The sequence below is a fragment of the Mandrillus leucophaeus genome, unplaced genomic scaffold, assembly GCF_000951045.1.
Source record: "Mandrillus leucophaeus isolate KB7577 unplaced genomic scaffold, Mleu.le_1.0 Scaffold322, whole genome shotgun sequence".
Taxonomy (NCBI): domain Eukaryota; kingdom Metazoa; phylum Chordata; class Mammalia; order Primates; family Cercopithecidae; genus Mandrillus; species Mandrillus leucophaeus.
In genome coordinates, this window is record NW_012103388.1 from 2,513,276 (window position 1) to 2,534,859 (window position 21,584).

The window sequence follows — 21,584 nt, forward strand, 5'->3', positions numbered from 1 at the left end:
TTTAATGAATATATGCATGTACCATCATAGGATTTATTTTTCAAACTCTTGTTTCATAGAGGATTAGCCACATTCAGTTCACTTATCACACACACATCATACTTCATCACTTCTAAGATGCAGATTGTCCACATTTCAACTCTAAAATCAGAATGAAGCTTACTGTCAATGTGATTTTTTTAAAGTATTATATCAGACAATTTGCAGCATTTTCTCTTTCATAATGGTAAATGATATGGTTTGGCTGTGTCCCCACCCAAATCTCATCTTGAATTGTAACTCCCATAATTCCCATGTGTTGTGGGAGGAACCAGATGGGAGGTGATTGGATTATGGCAGTGGGTCTTTTCTGTGCTGTTCTGGTGATAGTGAAACAGTCTCACAAGATCTGATGGTTTTAAAAATGGGAGTTTCCCTGCACAAGCTCCCTCTCCTTGCCTGCCACCATCCATGTAAGAAGTGACCTGCTCCTCCTTGCCTTCCACCATGATTGTGAGGCCTCCCCAGCCATGTGGAGCTGTAAGTCCATTAAACCTCTTTTTCTTCCCAGTCTTGAGTATGCCTTTATCAGCAGTGTGAAAACAGACTAATATAGTAAATAAAATAACAATATGTCTTATCTTGACAGCATCTTAGATGGAATGAAATACAATATATATTCTATTTTATAAATACTTTAGAAAATACATGTGAATTGTTGGGCATGCACCCCCCTGAGGTTCAACTGGGAAACGTTTTCATAGGACCACTCCATTCCATGAACGTTCAAGCCCCCAGTGATCACTCGAAATCCACAACTAGTAATTTATATAAATGTTAAAATCAACAACACACAAGTAGCAAGTTTATAAAAATGTGTGCATTTATGAGAGTTTACTTCTCAAATTTTTCAAATTATTATTGAACGTTAAACACATATTTCTCATATTGAACTTTAATAAGGCATAAGGGTATATAAACATTATGTACATTTCTACGCACTCATGTACTTAAAAGACTTTTGTATTTTAATGTTTGAAGTTAATCAAAGGTTTAAAGTTTCTAAGAAACATGAAAATGACTAAACGGTGTAAGAACTGCAAAGTTATAAAAGAAAAACCATTAAAATCTTATTGGAGAGATGAAATTAACTATGAGAAAAATGAAATTTTGTGGCAAAGACAGGCAGAGAACATTACAAGAAAGAGAACAATTTAAAATCTTTTTAGTGGGGTGTGGTGGCAAGTGCCTATGGTCCTAGCCACTCCACTCCAGAGGCTGAAGTAGGAGGATTGCTGGAGCCCAGGCAGTCAAGGCTGCAGTGAGCTGAGAGCATGCCACTGCACTCCTGCATGGGGAATAGAGCAAGACCCCATCTCAAAAGAAAATTTTTAAAAAGGACAAAACATCACCAAACTAATAAAATGTGAATCGTCTGTAAAGTATAATCTATACTAACTACATAATAAAGGAATATCTCTGAGTAGTGCAATGTAAAATATTGGGCACATGCATTAAAAACATTAAATAAATACAACAACATTTTAAAATAATAATTGACATCCAGGCAATAATTATTGTGGTGGCTTGTGCCCATAATCCAGGCACTTTGGGAGGCCAAGGCGGGAGGGTTGTTTCAGCCCAGGAGTTTGAGACCAGGCTGACCAACATGGCAAGACCCTGTCTTATCAAAATAAAAAAAAAATTCCAGCTTGGCCAACATGGCAAAACCTCGTCTCTACTAAAAATACCAAAATTAGCCAGGCATGGTGGCATGCACCTGTAATCCCAGCTACTCAGGTGGCTTAGGCACAAGAATTGCTTGAACCTGGGAGGCAGAGATTGCAGTGACCCCTGATCACGCTACTGCACTCCAGCCTGGGTGACAGAGCAAGAGTCTGTCTCAAAAAAACTTTAAAAAAAATTTTTTTTTAATAATTATTGACATCCAACCTGGGCAACACAGTGAGACTTCATCTCTACAAAAATAATTTTTTAATTATCCAGGTGTGGTGGCGAGTACCTGTAGTCCTACATACTTGGGAGGCCGAGGCAGGAGGATTGCTTGAGCCGAGAAGTTCAAGGCCACAGTGAGCTATGATTGCATTGCTACACTCCAGCCTGGGAGACAAAGCAAGATGCTGTATGCTGTTTTAAACAAATAGTTTTGTTTTGTTTTGTTTTTTTAGACAAAGTCTTGCTCTGTCGCCAGGCTAGCAACCTCTGCTTCCCAGATTCAGCGATTCCCCTGCCTCAGCCTCCCGAGTAGCTGGGACTACAGGCATGCAGCACCACACCCACCCAATTTTTTGTAGTTTAGTAGAGATGGTGTTTCACTATGTTGGCCAGGATGGTCTAGATCTCCTGACCTCATGATCCACCTGTCTTGGCCTCCCAAAGTGCTGGGATTATAGGCGTGAGCCACCATGACCAGTCAACAAATAAAATTTTTAAAAAATAATAATTATTGACATCTACTAGTTCAGTGACTGTACACGAGGTCTATCTAGTTAAATCATGTAGTCCCTTCAGCATCTCTTAGCCTTCCTCTTCCATATTTTCTCACAAAAGGAAGCTGATGTGGAAGCTGAAAGAAGAGAACAGGAAGAAATGGGACAAGCCATACTTTCAGCCATTGGTGACAATTGCCTATCCCTTGCCTTCTGATCCTGTGACCACCAGGGCCTCCAAAATAACTTCACTGAGGACCTTTGAGAGCTGCCATCATCAAGTCCTTCCTCTCCCACACTACGCTTTCTTCCTTACTGGGATTAGGAATATAAAATCTGGACACACACAGGAGCTCACCTGGGCACATCCCCATTCCCTGCTCTTGCCAACTCAAACCCTACCTCATCCACCCACTGATCAGAACAGAGTTGGGCAGTACCAGCCAGGAGGTTCTTTTTCCTATTGCAATGCTTTAGGGAATGATTTTCAAACTGGATAAGTTTCTGTTACTATAAAATAAAAAAGAGAAATTCACTTGAGATTGTATTATACATGGAACATAGAAAACAAAACTGGATTTTTGTAATCAGCATGATATAAAGATCTAAAAGACAAGGAAGAGGTGAAGACTAAGAAGAATATAGTACTATTATGACTACAAGTTTACAAAAATATTATCAAGTCATAATTATACTGCTATTATTCACTGGAGTAATTTTCCATTGACTTCAAAGTGCAGATCTGTTGGTAGAATGAAAAGGGCAAGATAAAGGGCAGACCTAATCCATTTAGGTGAGATTTACAGAAGTGAGAAATTTACTAAAATTTACAGAAGTGAGAAAATTGTCTTTAAGAAGATACTGACCGACTGTGTGGTGATGGTAGAGGTTGCTTTTTTATACAAAATATTTTCAAGAAAGCCTTTTGAAAGCTCTTGTGACACAATGGATACAAAAGAGGATTGACAAAGGAATTGAACCACTGAAGCCAAAATGCAATTCTGTACCAAACGGATTTAGAACCTGTCTCTGAGGAGTAAAATGAAAGAACAATTGTGAACAGAGAATACGGAGCCCAGCAAACAGCAAAGACTCCTAAGAGAATGGCCAGTGACTTGGCTAATCTCCTGGCTCTAAGCAGTTCAGCATGCTCCCTTTGGTGAAGACCTACAGAATCTGATTGGGAGAAGGAACCCATTTTGGAGGCAATTCTATTGCTATTCATCTTGGTTCTTAAGGAATACATGAGACTGCTCTTTCTCCTCTGTCTCTCTGAATGAAGGGACACAGGCATTTCTGTCGATGCAGAAAGAGATCCCCTTGAAGATAGTCCACATCTGAATGACTGTCCACAGATGTTGGAAGAGACAGCAGTCGGTCCAGGATGGCTTTGGCACCTACTGAGATGATCACGCTTCCACAGGCTCCAATAAATATTCATGTTGAAATAAGCAACTAAGATGACTGGGATCAGGAACTCCAAGAATGATGTGATGGCAAGGATGTACCATTCCGAAAAAAATCCAGGTTCACATTCACTACCTTCATCCTTCCAAGTCTCTGAAACTAGAATCATTGGCCCATTCACTAAGAAGGCCAGCACCCAAACGGCCACCATCAGAGTGACAATCTTCAAGATCCCAGTATGTTGAGTTCTATAAGACACCTAGAAGAGACCAAACAAATTATTTTCAATATAATGAATGTATATGGGATGCATAAAGTATCTGACAAGTCCTTAGAAATTTCAGGGATGTGCAAAGGATGGAGACTTTAACTAACCTGGGTATCATGATGTGGACCAGGACAGAGGGTTTGACTTCAGAGGAGCCTGGGCCAAGATGCAGACTTTCTTAATGGGTTTCAAGGGGAGAAGACTAGACTGTAACCTTCAAGGTTAAATCCCTGATGCTATAGCAAATGTCAAAGCCAATGTGTAAAATAAGAAAGCAGGTTTTCCTAATTGACACTAATCTGAATGTCAAACAACTGAAGTTGGGCGCACCTTACCACAGTATTGCTCAGTCTGCAGGCTGAGCATGACCAGATCTTTTTAATGAAATAGAATAGTTGATATCAGAATGCATCACATATAGTGAGGGTAGGTGTTCTTTAATGATGTTTCATCAAATAAAGCAATATGTCTTTGGGAATAGAGATACATATATTTCAAGAGAAATGCAGTTCCTCTGAATCGCAGCACCAAATGCATTTCTCAATGTAGTCACAGTCAAAAAAGTTTGAAAGCCCTTGCCTTATCTGATTCCAATACATAGAAAGAATCTACTCTGTGGTTTTTGCTGAGACTTCAAGGTAGAATCAGAAAGAGAAAGGACTCTCATCACTACCGAGAAGATTGAGCACAGACACAAAGATTTTTTTTTTTAGTTTTTATTTTATTTTATTTTTTTGAGACAGAGTCTCACTCTTGTCGCCCAGGCAGGAGTGCAATGGCGCGATCTCGGCTCACTGCAACCACCACTTCCCAAGTTCAAGCAATTCTCCTGCCTCAGCCCCTTGAATAGCTGGGGTTACAGGTGCCTACTAGCACACCCAGCTAATTTTTGTATTTTTAGTAGAGATAGGGTTTCACCATGTTGACCAGGCTGGTCTCAAACTCCTGACCTCCGCTGATCTGCCCACCTCAGCCTCCCAAAGTGCTGGGATTACAGGTTTGAGCTACCGCACCCAGCCCAAAAAAGAATTTTAAACCTGCTGCAGATAAATACTGCATTGCTATTAAGCATTACCAAGTCACTTCTTGGTGTTCGTTTGTTTGTTTGCGTCAGGGTCTCGTTCTGTTGCCCAGGCTGCAGTGCAGTGGCACAATCACAGCTCACTGCAGCCTTGACTGCCTAGGCTCAAGTGATCCTCCTGCTTCAGCCTCCCAAGTGGCTAGGACCACAGATGTACACCACCACACCCAGTTAAATTTTTGTGTTATTTGTAGAGATAATGCCTCACTATGTTGTCCATGCTGGTCTCGAACTCCCAGATTCAAGTGATCCTCCTGTCTTAACCTCTCGAAGTTTTGTAATTATAAACTTGAGCCCACCTAGCTCACGCGCGTCACTTCTTTGTGCAAGCGTTTCCGCCTGACAAATACAATGTCAAGGCTGTGATGACCAGTCACTTTGAGAGACACAACTGTGACTAGTGCCACCATCTTTTTTAAGGATGAAGAATATTCTAACTCCCCTTGGTCACAAGGACAGGCTTCTATAAAGGAAAATGAGATTCTATGAGTGAGGACTGCCCTCCTACCACAGGACCCGCAATCCTTATGTCAATCCTGAAATCTTTAATAATGTCTTCTCAATCTAAAGACCCCTAAGATCAATCACTCTATATGAGGGATAAGGAACTCTTTAAGACGACCTGGAACAGACAACCTCTCTGAACCTCATTTAAATCAGTACGGTTTCGACCCGGTGCAGTGGCTCACGCCTATAGTCCCAGCACTTTGGGCGGATCACGAGGTCAGGAGATCGAGACCATCCTGGCCAACATGGTGAAACCCCGTCTCCACTAAAAATACAAAAATTAGCCAGGCATGGTGGCTTGCACCTGTAGTCCCAGCTCTCAGGAGGCTGAGGCACAAGAATAGCTTGAACCAGGGAGGCAGAAGTTGCAGTGAGCTGAGATGGAGGCCCTGCACTCCAGTCTCGTGACAGAGCGAGACTCTGTCTCAAAAAAAAAAAAAAAAAAAAATCAGTAAGGTTTCAAGGTTCCTTTCAGCTCTCATGTTCCATGTTTCTCTGATTTCCTCACTCACAGGCAAAAAAAAATGGATCCATGAAATTGGAACATGCTTCCTTTTTCTACCTCTTGTGTCATATTTTTTCTGAAAATCTTAAGTCTCGTTCTGCAGTGGTTTCTTAGGTTTTAAAGGGGTGCAGCATTGCCCAGCACTCTTTCCTTAATGGATCGTATATGCTGAGAAGACCTCTATTGGCTGGAGGTTAAAAAAAAAAAAAAAAAAAAAAAAAAAAAAAAGCTAGTTAATAATTTAAAAATAAAAACACTAAGTTTTTCTTGTTTTGTTTTTTGTTTACTGTAGGGAGGTGGATTTGTTGTGTTGTTGTTGTTGTTGTTTTCTCTCAAAGTGCTGGTATTTCTGAGGCTAAGCTAAAATGCATATGGTGCTGGCCACAAGCTCTCATATGCAATGAACTTTTTTTTTTTTTTTTTTTGCCTTCTGCTTCCTGTGCCACTAATTAATACATCTCTTGCACTAAATCTAATGATTATGAAGATGGTAACAATACCCAGATGGTCCTAAAGCTGCATTTAGTGTTTAATTGCTCTGCTCAGCCTTGGTAATGATATAACACAATATGTTGGAAAGAGATCTCTCTTCCATTATGCATAAGGTCAATTGAGATAATGGACAGCCAAGGAGCTGTGAAGAGGATGCTGATCTCCGCATCTCCGGGGAGCATTTTGGAAAGATAGACAGTTCAAGCATTGCTTGAATCCGGACCCAGGCTGCTGGAGTGGTGTCCCTGAAATCCCGCAGTGGCCTGGCTCTTGCCCACTACAGAATATGCCCATTATTCAGGACACTGTCTCTTACCCTACTTTTTTCCCGCCTGTATAAAATATCCACACCTTCTGTCAATCAGGTTTTTTTGGTGAGGCCAAGCGGCCTACTAGAACTTGTTAGTGTTAGTAATGAGATGGATTTCAGGACCATTCTAAGTGCCTGTTGTGGGTTACACTATGTCCCGCAAAAAGGTATGGTGAAGTCCTAAACCCCTCAGTACCTGTGAACGTGACCTTATTTGGAAATATGGTGTTTGCAGATGTAATCCAGTTAAGATGAGGTTATACCGAATTAGGGGTCACCCTATCCGATAAGTCCTCATCAGAAAACAAAGACACAGACACAGACCCAGGGAGACAACACCATGTTACAACAGAGGTAAAGACTGGAGGGACGCATCTACAAGCCAAGGAATGCCAGGGGTTGCTGGCAACACCAGAAGCTAAAAGACAGGCACAGAGCAAGACGTCCTGGAGCCTTCCGAGAAAGGATGGCCCTGTCGGCACCTTGATTTCAAATGTCTAGTCTCCAGAACCGTGACACAATAAATTCCTGTTGTTTTCAGCAACCCAGTTTGTGGTCCTGTTATGGTAGCCCTAGCAAACAAACACAGTGCCCCAGTGAGTCTCCCAGCAATGAGATTTCGTGTGGTCTTGATTTTACTGTCAAGTTTCTTTCTTCATTTGCAGGTAAAGAAATACCCTTCTTTTACTATCTTAATTCTGTATACTTTTTTTTTTTCCCCCGAGACAGAGTCTCACTCTGTTGCCCAGACTGGAGTACAGTGGTGCAACCTTGGCTCACTGCAGCCTCCGCCTCCTGGGTTCAAATGATTCTCCTGCCTCTCTCTCCTGAGTAGCTGGGATTACAGGCGCCCGCCACCACGCCAGGCTAATTTTTGCATTTTTAGTACAGACTTTGTTTTGCCACGTTGGCCAGGCTGGTCTTGAACTCCTGACCTCAAGTGATCTGCCAGCCTCAGCCTTCCAAAGCCCTGGGATTACAGGCGTGAGCGACTGCACCAAACCATTTTTGTACATTTTAATTCCCATTCCCTCCAGCTACCATGAAGCCCTGCTGTCCTTCCCCACCCAACTCTGACTTCAGCCACACGGAATCTGCCCCTCCAGAAAACCTCTCTGAGAACTGTAATCATGTGCTCCACCTGCACTGGGCTTTTCTTTTCCAAATTATTGTCAGATTTCCATTCCTCAGGCCACCCATCCCTTTCCCCTATCACACTGGCTCCTGTACTTTCAGCTACAGTAAGAGTTCAGCTTCCCCACTGCTACTTCTATGGGATCCCAGTGGTCTTCGAAGGCTTCCTTCTGTTTTCATATGGCTGCATTTGAACTATTCGCCAACAGAGGTACAAGGTCTACCTGAGCACCCCTGCCAGCATCCATACATTCACTTGTGGAAACCTATGTATTCTACTCTGTGCTGTGCACTGGGGACCCAGGATCTAGCCAACATATCCCTCACCAAGTTTACAGCCTGAATTGCCAGGGGAATTACTGGAGGCAAGACTAGGATTTAAAAACAAAAAACAGGCCAGGCATGGTGACTCATGTCTGTAATCTTAGAACTTTGAGAGGCAGACAGGGGCGGATCACTTGAGGTCAGGAGTTCGAAATCACCCTGGCCAACATGGCAAAACCAGATCGCTACTAAAAATACAAAAATTAGCCAAGCGTGGTGGCATGCGCCTGTAATCCCAGCTACCCAGAAGGCTGAGGTCCAAGAATGGCTTGAACCCGGGAGGCAGAGTTTGCACTGAGCCGAGATCGTGCCACTGCACTCCAGCCTGGGCGACAGAGCCAGACTCTGTCTCAAAGAAATAAAAAAAATAAAAATAAAAACAAAAAACAAAAAGAAAGTCTACATTCCCTCTGGGCATCATCCCTCATCTGTCTGTAACCTCTAAACAGTTTTCCCAACTGGGTAAGATGTCCCTTTTCTGCCCACAAACCTGAGAGTAAATTCAAAAGCTGGGACATCCAGAGAAGGAAGCCCTAGGAACATCCAGAGGAGATTAAAAAGAAATGTTAACCCAGAAAGAAAGGAAAATTTGAAAGTATAAATGGAAAAGATTCTGAATTAGAGCATTATTTTTCAAATACTTGACTGTGATCTAAAGTAAAATAATATTGTATATCATAACCAAGCACACAGACGAAAGTATTCACAAAACAGTATTTACTTTTATTATGTACAAGATACTCTGATGTTTTCTAATTTTTTATTTTGTTCTATTCCCTTTTTTTTTTTTTTTTTTTTTTTTTTTTTCTTTTCCCTTTTTTTTTTTTTTTTTTCTTTTGAGATGGAGTCTTGCTGCGACACCCAGGCTGGAGTGCAATGGCACAATCTCAGCTCACTGCAACCTCCGCCTCCCAAGTTCAAGCAATTCTCCTTCCTCAGCCTCCCAAGTAGCTGGGATTACAGGCAAGCGCCACCATACCTGGCTAATTTTTTTGTATTTTTAGTAGAGGTGGGTGTCAGGCCTCTGAGCCCAAGCCTGTATGTATTCATCCAGATGGCCTGAAGTAACATAAGAATCACAAAAGAAGTGAAAGTGACCTGTTCCTGCCTTAACTGATGGTATTACCTTGTGAAATTCCTTCTCCTGGCTCATCCTGGTTCAAAAGCTCCCCCACTGAGCACCTTGTGACCCCCATCCCTGCCAGCCAGAGAACAACCCCCTTTGACTGTAATTTTCCACTACCCACCCAAATCCTATAAAACGGCCCCACACCTATCTTCCTTCCCTGACTCTCTTTTCGGACTTAACCCGCCTGCACCCAGGTGATTAAAAAGCTTTATTGCTCACACAAAGCTTTTTGGTGGTCTCCTCACAAGGACATGCGTGAAAGCGGGGTTTCACCATATTGGCCAGGCTGGTCTCGAACTCCTGACCTCAAGAGATTCACTTACCTTGGCCTCCCAAAGTGCTGGGATTACAGAAGTGAGTCACCATGCCCAGCTGTTCTATTCTGTTTCATTCCATATTTTTTTCATTGAAAAAAAAAGGTCACAACCCACTAAATTGATTTCATAAATCAATAATGGGTCAAGGCCAGCAGATTGAAAAATATGAGACTATAGGCATTTGAATTGTTTATCCAAGCTGATCTGCACTCTCCACATACAATACAAACTGCGGTGGACCCTGCTGCCAATGAAGTATGCGATGCTAAGGGGGAGACATAGCTGGCTGTCCTCCCACATCCATTCTCCCCTCCTTCCTATGTGGTGGCTCAACTAGAGTTTCCCAGCTTCCTTTGTGGCGAGATGGGACCATGTGACTAAGTTTCACCAATAAAATGTAAGTGGAAAAGACTGTGTGACTCTGCACTACTTGGTTAAAAAAAAATAAGAAAATCCCTTGCTCCAGACTTCTTCCCTTTCTCCTTCCTGTCCAGAACCTAATATGACAACAACCTGACTTTGACCACGCAGAGGAGGAGAATGGCCTACAGCAGAGGCCAGAAAACTACTGTCCGTGAAACAAATATGGGCCGGGCGCAGTGGCTCATGCCTGTAATCCCAGCACGTTGGGAGGCAGAGGCGAGTGGATCACCTGAGATCAGGAGCACAAAATCAGCCTGGCCAACACGGTGAAACCCCATCTCTACTAAAAACACAAAAATTAGCCAGGCATGGTGTTGCATGCCTATAATCCCAGCTACTCAGGAGGCTGAGGCAGGAGGATCACTTGAACCTGGGAGGCAGATGTTGCAGTGCAGTGAGACAAGATCATGCCATTGCACTCCAGCCTGGGTGGCACAGCGAGACCCTGTCTCAAAAAAAAAAAAAAAAAAGAAAGAAAGAAAGAAATGTGGCCCACCACCTGTTTGGGCAAATAAAGTTTTATTGGAACAAAGCCAAGTACATTTTTTTATATATCATCTATGGCTGTTTGGGGGCTACAGTGGTATATTTGAGCAGTTGCAACAGAAACAGTAGGTTCTACAAAGCCAAAATTATTTGCTGTCTGGTTCTTGATCACGAAGGTTTGCCAGTCCCTGCCCTAAAGGGTGCAGAGCCACCTGCCAGCAGCGTTCCTGGGTGAGTCCCTGGAGCAGAGAATCCACTCTTTCATGGACTGTTATGTGAGAGGAAAATCAACTTCTATCTTGCTTAAGCCTCCACATTTTGGAGACTCTTTGTCACAGCAGTTTATCTTTGCCAGATCTAATACACCTTCCAATCCTGTCAACCTCCAGCTGCACAATCGTCCCAAGCTAGAGCTGTCACTGTCCTCTCAACACCCCAGGACAGCACTTAGTCCATTGTACTGAACCGACTTGTTCCTGGATCTGCCTCCACGTAGATGACTATGCTCATCAAAAATAGAGACTCACATAAAAAAAGAAACAACAGATACCAGGGCCTACCTGAGGGTGGTGGGTGGGAGGAGGGAGAGGATCAAAAAACTACCGATCAGATACTACGCTCATTACCCTGGTGACAAAAAAATCTCCACACCAACACCCCCGTGACACTCGGCTTACTCATACTCACATAACAAACCTGCACACACACCCCCTGAAGCCAAAACAAAAGTTGGAAAGAAAAATAAAATAGAAACTCTGCATACTCACTTCTGTATCCCGGGACTTAGCAAAATGCCTGTCACACAGCAGTCCCCCAAAGAGCTGGGTCCCTGAGACGGGCGTGAAGGAAGTTTCCCATCTAGGCCTCCAAGGCTTCAGATCACTGCCCCATATTTCTGTGGCCCCCTTATCTTTACGTCAACCTTATTTTGTCTTTTGATCCATTGCTGAGAAATTTAGTATGACTTAAGAATTTCCACTAACTCGCAGATGAGGCTATTCCAAATCTTGAGTAAGTTCCAGCTTTCTTGGCACAGGTTCTAAAATGGCACGAGAACTTGATCTTTCTGGCTGGTCCCACTGTGTAAACTGTAGCTTCCCTATATACTGTCTTTTCCTTTGGCCATTCAGAATTGATTTTCTCATCACATTTCAAAGTGTGGCATTCTTTCTACTGCCCTCCAAGTTCTATTCCGAGGAATAGATTCAGGTCTCAATATGTCTGTGGAGTAGAACCCATAAACCTGTCATGAATGTCATGTCTATCCAGTCTACTATAGACTCAATATACCAGTGGAGACAACTTGCCTTGGGTTTTCTTTGATTCCTTCCCATTTTAGTGGCACATAGGTGAGTGAATTATCCAAATCACACAACTAACAACCAGCAAGAACTCTATGCCAGACAACTAAAGGATAGGGCTCCTCTAAGGCCTGTCGATTCAATTAAAAATTAGGCTTAAAAGAATTTTTGCCTGGGGACCCATATGTACATTCACACAATCTTCCAAGGCGGATAAATTAATGTTTTGACTTACAGCGTTTGAGACTGACAGGTATCGATCATAGCTGATGAGGACAATGTTGTATACAGATGCTGTACATAAAAGATAGTCAGTAGTGAGCCAAAATACACAGATTTCCTTTCCAAAATCCCATTCGAACAGCATGTGAGGGATGTACAGAGGAATGGAGATCACACCTGCACAAGGAAAACATAAGTGTAAAAAAATAGCACACATCAATGAACACAAATGGGCATGTTTTAATGGCTACACAACACCATGACATATCTGAATTCACTACAAATGCTTTGGTTGTAATTTAAAAATTCATGGTACTTCATCAAGCAGCTCAGGACTGATTTTCTACACACTCCTTAAATGCCATTTTTATAAGAGGGGTCATGAACGTTGCACAGCGGGCCCTCCTTATCCGTGAATTCTACATCTGTGGATTCAACCAACCACGGACAGAAAATATTAGGAAAAAAAGTGCATCTGTACCGGACACATATAGACTTTGACTAATAGTAATGACTTCTGGTCATTATTCTCTAAACAATACGGTATAACAACTATTTACATAGCATTCACATTGTCTTTGGTATTATACATAATCTACTGATGATTTAAAGTATACGGGAAGGGCCAGGAGGGGTAGCTCATGCCTGTAATCCCAGCACTTTGAGAGACCAAGGTGGGCAGATCACTTGAGGGCGGGAGTTCGAAACTGGCCTGGGCAACATGGTGAAACCCCATCTCTATTATTAAAAATAATAATAAATAATAAAGCATATGGGGGGATGTGCATATGTTATATGGAAATACTACAGCATTTTATATCAGGGACTTCGGCTTTCTTGGATTCTGCTATCTAAGGGGAGTCCTGGAACAAACCCCCACAGATACCAAGGGGTGACTGTACTTTCAATGGCTCCTTTCCACTTTCCAAATTAAGTACAGGTCTTGTATTTCTAGCCATAGGCAGCACAAATCATCTTTACTTTTTTCATGCTCTAACCCAAACAGGATGGACCACCCTTCTCCCAAACATGTGGCACATTTTCACATCTCTTTTTTCTCTGCCAACATCATTCTTTCTTCCTAAAATGTCCACCTGTCTTCTACTAAAAAGTCAATTCAAGCCAGGCATGGTGGCCCACACCTGTAGTCCCAGCCCTTTGGGAGGCTGAGGTGGGTGGATCACCTGAGGTCAGGAGTTCAAGACCAGCCTGCCCAACATGGTGAAATCTCATCTCTACTAAAAATACAAAAATTAGCTGGGCGTGGGGGCACACGCCTGTAATCCCAGCCATTCTGGAGGCTGAGGCAGTAGAATCACTTGAACCCGGGAGGTGGAGGTTGCAGTCAACTGAGATTGTGCCACTGCACTCCATCCTGGGTGACAGAGAAAGACCCTGTCTCAAAAAAGTAAAAATAAAAAATAAGTAAAAAGTCAATTCACTTCCTTCTTATTTTTCACTGAGGCCAAAAAGTGACCTCCTCCATGTCGTCTTTCTTGGAGCTTCCTCAGTAGAAGTGACCCCTCTGTCCTCTGCACTTTCCTGGTTCTTTGCTCATCTTTCCCTCTCTCATGCATTAACCACATTCTACTTTTATATCATAGTCATCTTTTTTGTCTGTCTCTCCTGAGGATGAGGGCCGCATCACAAATCAATGTTCGTATTTCCTGCAACCTCTAGAGTTGGCCAATGACTTGTACATTTCACTTAAATTAATAACAGCTAATATGTTTTATACAATTACCATGTGGTAGACCCTGTGCTGTGTGCATTGCAAATGTTACCTCATTTCATCTTCATAGAAAGTTTGTGAGGAAGGGACCATGCTGAGTTAACAGTTAAAGAACCTGAAGCTCAGAAAAGAGAAAATTAGACCAAGGTCCACTCAACTAGCAAGTGGAGAAGATTGCTTGTGAAACCAGGGATTGTGATATCAGGACCTCTGACTTTACCTACAACTCTTCGCTGTGTGAACAAATAGATAAGCTCTATCACAGTGATTCAGCCCAGCACAGAAACTGCTTAACGGAAAAGTGACGAAATGAGGTTCCCTTTCCTTTAGCTTTTAGGGGTTTTTAATTGCATTCGCATTTCAGACAAGTGTGATTAGTTGCTAAGAATATGATCTATTAAGTGGAAGCTCAGATGAAATCTTACTTTGTTGAGTCACTTCAAATGTATCAGATACTTCCAGGAATTCCCATTTTTTTATGAGAACTAAATTAGTCTATTATTAAGAATAGTAAAGATAAAGGAAAAGGGAAGGAAGAAGGAAAGCCTGCATTCTCCAAAAACAAGACCACATGAGGCTATAACGGCATGGTTTCAGAACCAGTGGAAGGTAGTGCTAAACCCTAGTATTCTGTCCCTAGGTTACATACAAAAATGAAAGACGAGACACCGTAGAGATGAAGAGTTGCGTGGTCAGTTCTTATATGTAGTTCAAATAACCTGTTTGTTTCATGTTTCAATTATATTTTTAAAGATAAGCAAACTTCCTTAGGGTGTCTTTCATCTCCAGGGGGTGTGTGTGTATGTCTATGGTATAAAATAGGTCACTGGCTGAGAGTGGTGGCTCATGCCTATAATCCCAGCACCTTGGAAGGCTGAGGCAGGTAGATCACTTGAGCCCAGGAGTTGGAGACCAGCCTGGGCAACATGGCAAAATCCTATTTCTAAAAAAAAAAAAAAAAAAATACAAAAATTAGCTGGACATGGTGGCACATGCCTGTAGTTCCAGCTAACCAGGAGGTTGAGGCAGGAGGATCACTTGAGCCAGGGAGGTCAAGGCTGGAGTGAGCCATGATCATACCACTGCACTCCAGTCTGGGTGACAGAGTGAGACCCTGCCTCAAAATAAATAAATAAATAAAATAATGTAGGTCACCAGGTCCACTTGAGGTAAATCAAAGTATCCCCCAAACAGACATTTATTGTATTTCAGCCCACGGTTGTGGCTTCCAATGTTCCCAACATGAGTATTTTCAACACTGGAACTCATTTCTTCCACAGAATGAGAAAGAAGAAAGATACTAGTAACGCATTCTAGTCACCACTGACTAAGAGTTCAGGGCAGGGGGTGGGAGGTAAATACTCTTTGTCACACACTTTCTCATTTACACAAAAGAGGAAGAGTGTGTTCGAAAGCCTAGGAGCTGCTGGAAACAGTGGTTAGCTGAAGACAGGCTCCAGGATATTTCTTTGGTTTTCGTAACCCCCGCTGTGCTGTCACCCGGCATTCTAGGTAACGCTTCCGTACTTGTGTCATGCTCAGTTCCTCTGTCTTGTTGAGCAACAGAGATGTCTGTGGCTCATTCCGAACGAGATGCAAAGAAACTGAATCTGAACTATTTCTCTCATATACCTACTCCGAAGTGTCTCTACACCTTCGATTCGGGAATTGTGTTTTTGGGTGAAATGGAGCTGATAAGTAAACAAGAGCCAGTTTCTTGAAAAGATTAAGATAAAAGTAAAAGAAAACAAATATATGCCCCACCTCCCAGTCCCACTCCTACTTCTCACCCCTCAGTCACTCCACCCCAGCCCCTCTGGCCTCCAGTGCACCACTCACCCTTCTGCCTCAGATCCTGCGCACCTGCTGTTCCTTGGCGTGAAATGCTTTTCCCCAAGGGCGCCTTCTGTTTGCTCAAATGTCTTTCTTTTTTGTTTTGTTTGTTTGTTGACACAGTCTGGCTTTGTTATCAAAGCCAGAGTGCAATAGCATGATCTCGACTCACTGTAACCTCCACCTCCTGGGTTCAAGTGATTCTCCTGCCTCAGCCTCCTGAGTAACTGGGATTACAGGCATGTGCCACCATACCCGGCTAATTTTTGTGTTTTTAGTAGAGATGGAGTTTCACCATATTGACCAGGCTGGTCTCGAACTCCTGTCCTCAACTGATCTGCCTGCCTCAGCCTCCCAAAGTGCTGGGATTACAGGTGTGAGCCACTGCGCCCAGCCTTCAAATGTGTCTTTCTAAGTAAATTCTAGCTCCAGGGTTTAAAATTGCAGCCCCACTCCCAGCACACTCCCTTTCCCTCCTCTCTGCGTTTTGTTTTTTTTTTTTTCCAGTAGCAATTATCAGCCTCTAAAATACTATATAATTTGACTCAGTTATTTTTCTTGCTTATTGTCTGTCTCCATGCCCCTGCATCCATTAGAAATAGAATCATCATGAGGGCAGGGATTTTCACCTGTATTTTTACTGCTTTATCCCCAGCACCTCGAAAGTGCCTGCTTCAAAAGAAATAATTGGTGGATGAACAAATAGATGAGGATGAAGAAGCCCAGTTTGCTTTAAAATTGCCACCCATTTGACATCATCCCTTCTTTCTAAACCAGCTAAGAAGCTACATCGTCCATGAGAAAAGGCAATCAAAAGATGGGAGGAGCTAAAATCCCCAAGTAAATCCTCTGGGACACCAGAGGAATGTGTGGATGATGGTGAGTGCACAGAGGGTGTTATGGCCTGAATGTGTATGTGCCCTCCCCAAACTCACATGTTGGAGCTCTAACCCCCAATGTGGCTTTATTGGAACTAAGACCTTTAAGAACAAAATTAAGGGTAAAAGAGTTCATAAGAGTGAGGCCCTGATCCAATAGTGTCCTTATAAGAAGAGACAACAGAGAGTTCACTCTCTCTCTCTGTGCACACTCAGAGAAAGGCCTCGTGAGGACGCAGGTAGATGGCAGCCGTCTGCAAGCCAGAAAGAGAGCCCTCATCAGAAACCAAAATTGGCCAGAATCTTGATCTGGAATGTCCCCGGCTCCAGAAGGATGAGAAAATAAATGTCAGTTTTTTAAGCCACCCAGTCTAGGGTATTTTGTTACAGCAGCCTGAGCAGATGAATACAGAAGGCCAGGAAAGCGTCCTGAACTCGGGCATACAGGTATCAAGATAAACTTTGCCATCCTGAACACTTGGTTCAGGCTCTGATAGCAGCAACCACGCTTATCTGCTGAAGATCCTGTCCAGCCATCTGACACATGGTCATGCAGGCCACAAATGCCAGCGCAACATGGGGATGAGAAGAAAGTACCCACAAATGGAAAGACTGGTCACATGGCAAAACTTTTATAGATATTGATGTAGATATAGATAGTATGTGTTTCCCAGACTAGTGTACAGATGATGTATATTTATATAACATCCGGTATAGCTAGTACTAGAAGTTTTCCTCAGTAAATCTTTGCTTTCAACAGTAAATTCAGCCTGAGACGCTAGCAACTCAGGTGCCACAAATTTAGATTATCCGCAGAGGGCCAATTCTGAAACCTGGGGGAAGAGGGCATTCAGCCAGCAAAACCACAGTTCTAAGCACATGTGAGGGTCTAATCTGCCCTGCCATTGTCACACGGCTCTGGAGCTCTGGATCTCATGACCCCAAATGTTAAGAATCAATGGCTTACAGCTGCAGAAAACCTCTCACGCGTTCTACCCTGCACGCTCACCGCCTCCACGCCTTCTTCCCGGCTCAGAGACAAAAGGTTTTCTTCCCAGCATGGCAAAGGAGAAAGAACAGCATTGGCAGCAAACTTGAATCCTATTACAGAATGCTCCCGGGGCTGTGTCATGGTGAGCCCTGCGTTAAATATGCAGACCTCAGCATGAAGCTGGCAGGGAGCAGGGGAGATGTGAGGGATGAGGCCGGCAGGCAGATGAATGGAGACTCTGACCTGCACCCAACTCCTTTAATCAGGAGCAAAAGAAATGATCAGAATTATTTCTTCACCCACCAGCTGATGGAGGAGACCACCAGGACTGCTGAATAACTACATCTGCAGAGCTATTTTCCAAAGACGAGCTCAAGCCCTTGAGGGTGGGACTGCCATGATGCCGGCCTTGGGCCAGACATGGAGACACTTTTACCTAGAACCATCTTTATTCAAAAGCTTCAGGCCCCAGGTTCTCTCAGCTGTCTCACCCATCCCACCCTAAAACTGGGGCAGTTGGGACCTCACTCCCTTTGGGTTAGTAAAAACACTTCATCTATTTTAAGTGCTGACTGTCATCTAAAAGTCAGGATCCTGTGAAGAAGGAAGAAGTGAAGGATACATGTATTTACAGTGGAACCTTCTCTATGTTCACATAAATAAACTCGTATATTTGTACATGTTTATGGGAGCACAGAGAATGATGTGGAAGGATCTACATCAAGCAGCAAATGTTGGTTACCTGAAGGGACAGAATTGAGGAAACAAATGGGGAGATAGTGCATTTTTTCAATACTTCTTTATGGGTTAGCTGCCTTTATCTGTCATTTCTATGCCATGACTCCTAAATCAATCTCCCAAACTAGAATTTTTCTCCAGAACTTTCAATGCAACATCAGAACCAGAGCCGCCCTGCCCACATACTTCCTGTGTCTTTGAAGAGCTCCATACTGTTCTTAGTCTCAGAAACCCCATCTCTAACTCAGCTTTCCCTTTTCCTGTCCGATGCCTCCCTCCCCTGCTTCCACCCTGCCTTAGCCGCTCTGCCTGCTGTCCCCAGCCATCCTAGCTCGGGTCCTAACTACATGATTTCTGCCTAGATTGTTGCAGGATGGTCTCTGAAACCATGCCACCCCACACTCCAGTTTCCCCACTTCCTTTAACTTTTAACTTTTTTTTTTTTTTTTTTGAGACGGAGTTTCGCTCTGTCGCCCAGGCTGGAGTGCAGTGGCCGGATCTCAGCTCACTGCAAGCTCCGCCTCCCAGGTTCACGCCATTCTCCTGCCTCAGCCTCCCGAGTAGCTGGGACCACAGGCGCCCGTCACCGCACCCGGCTAGTTTTTTGTATTTTTAGTAGAGACGGGGTTTCACCGTGTTAGCCAGGATGGTCTCGATCTCCTGACCTCGTGATCCGCCCACCTCGGCCTCCCAAAGTGCTGGGATTACAGGCTTGAGCCACCGCGCCCGGCCGAGTTTCCCCACTTCCTATGGCTCTTCCAATGCCTCTAAAGTAAAGCTTTGATCTGTTCAACCACTCACCTGTTTTAAAATCCTTAAATCTCCACAAGGCCTGCCAAATAAACTCCACTCCACACTCACGCTGGTATTTAAAGGCCCTCACTTTATAGATTTCAGCTTCATCTCTACGGCTCCCCTGCACCCATCTGCACACCAGCCAGCTCAAGCTCACCCTTAGGAAGATAAGCGCAATGATTTTCTACCAGCATGCCTTTGCTCATTCTTGGAGCAAAGAATCCTTCGCCCTATCTCTGACTACGGAAATTCTATCCATCCTTCAAAGTTCATGTTAAATGCCTTTATTCGCTAACTAAACGTGCTTTATGCCTCCTCCAAGTGACCATAGCACTTGTTAGGTCTTGGTGGGGTCTCGGGTTACTCTATACTGCTATAGTCATTTCTGAACGTCTCTTGTCCACTCTTCTCATCAAAACCTTACTGGAAGAGACTAACCTAATCTTCTATAGATCCCTTGATTACCTAATAGTGCTTGCATGCCTAGCAGTATTATACAGGCTAGATACTATACTAACATTTGTGACCTAGGTCGGCGTTGACCCATAGCTGCAGAAAAATTAAAATAAAAAAAAGGAACTAACATTTCTTGAGTGACCACTGTATTCCAGGGAATGAACTAAGTATTTTATGTGTTTATTTCATTTTAACTAAATGTAAGCTTTATGCAGTTATAAACAAAAATAATCTGAATATGCCAGATTAAATTATACTAGAAACTCTTATAAAACATAATCATCAGCTGACATTTCTGTACATCTACTTATCATGATAAGCATTGTTTAAAAATAATCATCAGGCAGTGAAAAATTATAAAGTGCATGTTTTCAAAGAAAGTTGGTTTGATTTCTATGGTCTCTTAACGATGATATAATGCTGTAATATCATATTACATGCAAGGTACTTTACGGTTGGGTATATTTTACAAAATTCTATGCCACATCATTAAATTAATACTATTAAACATATTATTAAATCTGAAATGCTATTTTCTGATTGTACTGGTTACTAGCATATACATAATTTCTTATTACTCCAACATTGTGATACCGAGAAAACCATATTTACTTGAAGAGGAATACTTATAAGTCTAAACATACGAGGAAAATAGCACCAGAAACAAGTAACTCTTACATTAAAATTTTGGAGCTGTTCTGGACTTATCTTTATTCTATAAAAAGAAAATAAACTGTTTTCAGCTGAAAATTCCCCTGCCACACGGATTTACATATGTATAACATTCCCTTACAGTGCCATATAGCCCCCTTCCAAACTTTAATACTTAAACTTTTTGGGTTTATTTTTCCCCCACCATATACAGTCCCCTGAAATAACAAAAGTTTATTTTAAGGTTTTAGAGATAAATTAAAATCAGAAAAGATTATCTTAAATAAAGACATATAACTTACCCACAAAGAAGTCAGAGATGGCCAAGTTAAGAAAAAAATAACTACTTCGATGTCTAAGGTTTTTGTCCACTACAAAAGCTAAAATGACCACAGCATTTCCTAGCATTATGGCAAAAGCTAGTAAGGACATAAAAAACGCTAAAGTAATACGAGTGCTTAGTGATAAGTTAATTGTGCTGTTAGTATCTGGCATCACATCAAATGATGAAGAAGGTCAAATTAGCAAATTAATCCAGCCAGACAATTCTGACAAGTATGTTTCTAATCGGATACCTAAAATATGTAGTCTTCTACTCAAAACGACAGTTTTAATCTAATACTGATCTCATAGAACTTCCTGATTCTTGATAAAGTAAGCTTGTGGTAACAGTTTCCCTTTAACTGACACTGAAAAACTATTTCCAAAAACCAGTGAAATGTTTTACCTTAAACATTTTACTGTGATTCATCCATCTCCCATTATTAGAATAAAATTATATAATCTATAAAATGTAATCATCATATAGGTAATAAATTGGGCCCACACAAGGTTCATTTTTGTCATTGTTGTTGTTGTTTGGAGATGGAGTCTTGCTCTGTTGTCCAGGCTGGAGGCCACTGGTGTGATCTCGGCTCATTGCAACCTCCGTCTCCCAGGTTCAGGCAATTCTCCTGCCTCAGCCTCCCAAGTAGCTGGGATTACAGGCACTCATCACCATGCCCAGCTAATTTTTATATTTCTTGTAGAGACGGGGTTTCACCATGTTGACCAGGCTGGTCTTGAACCCATGACCTAAAGTGATCCACCCACCTCGGCCTCCCAAAGTGCTGGGATTATAGGCATGAGCCACCACACCCAGCCATTTTTAAAACTCATGTAGATTCAGTTAAATA

The 21,584-nt window shown here is 42.6% G+C and overlaps 1 protein-coding gene across 3 annotated transcripts; it reads right to left on the reverse strand.

Moving 5' to 3' along the window:
* Positions 1-858: 858 nt before the first annotated feature.
* On the reverse strand, positions 859-21,002 carry HRH4 (histamine receptor H4). Of its 3 annotated transcripts, XM_011988058.1 has the most exons (3): positions 20,712-21,002; positions 12,349-12,512; positions 859-4,095 (listed from the first exon to the last, which is right to left on the reverse strand). In XM_011988058.1, the coding sequence occupies exons 1-3, from the start codon at positions 20,902-20,904 to the stop codon at positions 3,280-3,282; spliced, it is 1,173 nt and encodes a 390-aa protein (XP_011843448.1). In that variant the 5' UTR covers positions 20,905-21,002; the 3' UTR covers positions 859-3,279. The 3 variants fall into 3 exon arrangements, with proteins under 3 accessions (XP_011843448.1, XP_011843451.1, XP_011843449.1); XM_011988061.1 differs by lacking the exon at positions 12,349-12,512; XM_011988059.1 differs by lacking the exon at positions 12,349-12,512 and having other exon boundaries at positions 3,280-3,995; positions 20,712-20,904.
* Between the last annotated feature and the right edge of the window lie 582 nt (positions 21,003-21,584).

Excerpts from the sequence above, each read along its gene's own strand:
- HRH4 (XM_011988058.1), bottom strand. The coding sequence starts at position 20,904 with ATGCCAGATACTAACAGCACAATTAACTTATCACTAAGCACTCGTATT. Across the intron at positions 12,513-20,711 it reads CATCTCTGACTTCTTTGTGG|GTGTGATCTCCATTCCTCTG; the intron begins GTAAGTTATATG and ends TTCCTTGTGCAG. Across the intron at positions 4,096-12,348 it reads ACCTGTCAGTCTCAAACGCT|GTGTCTTATAGAACTCAACA; the intron begins GTAAGTCAAAAC and ends GGTCTCTTCTAG.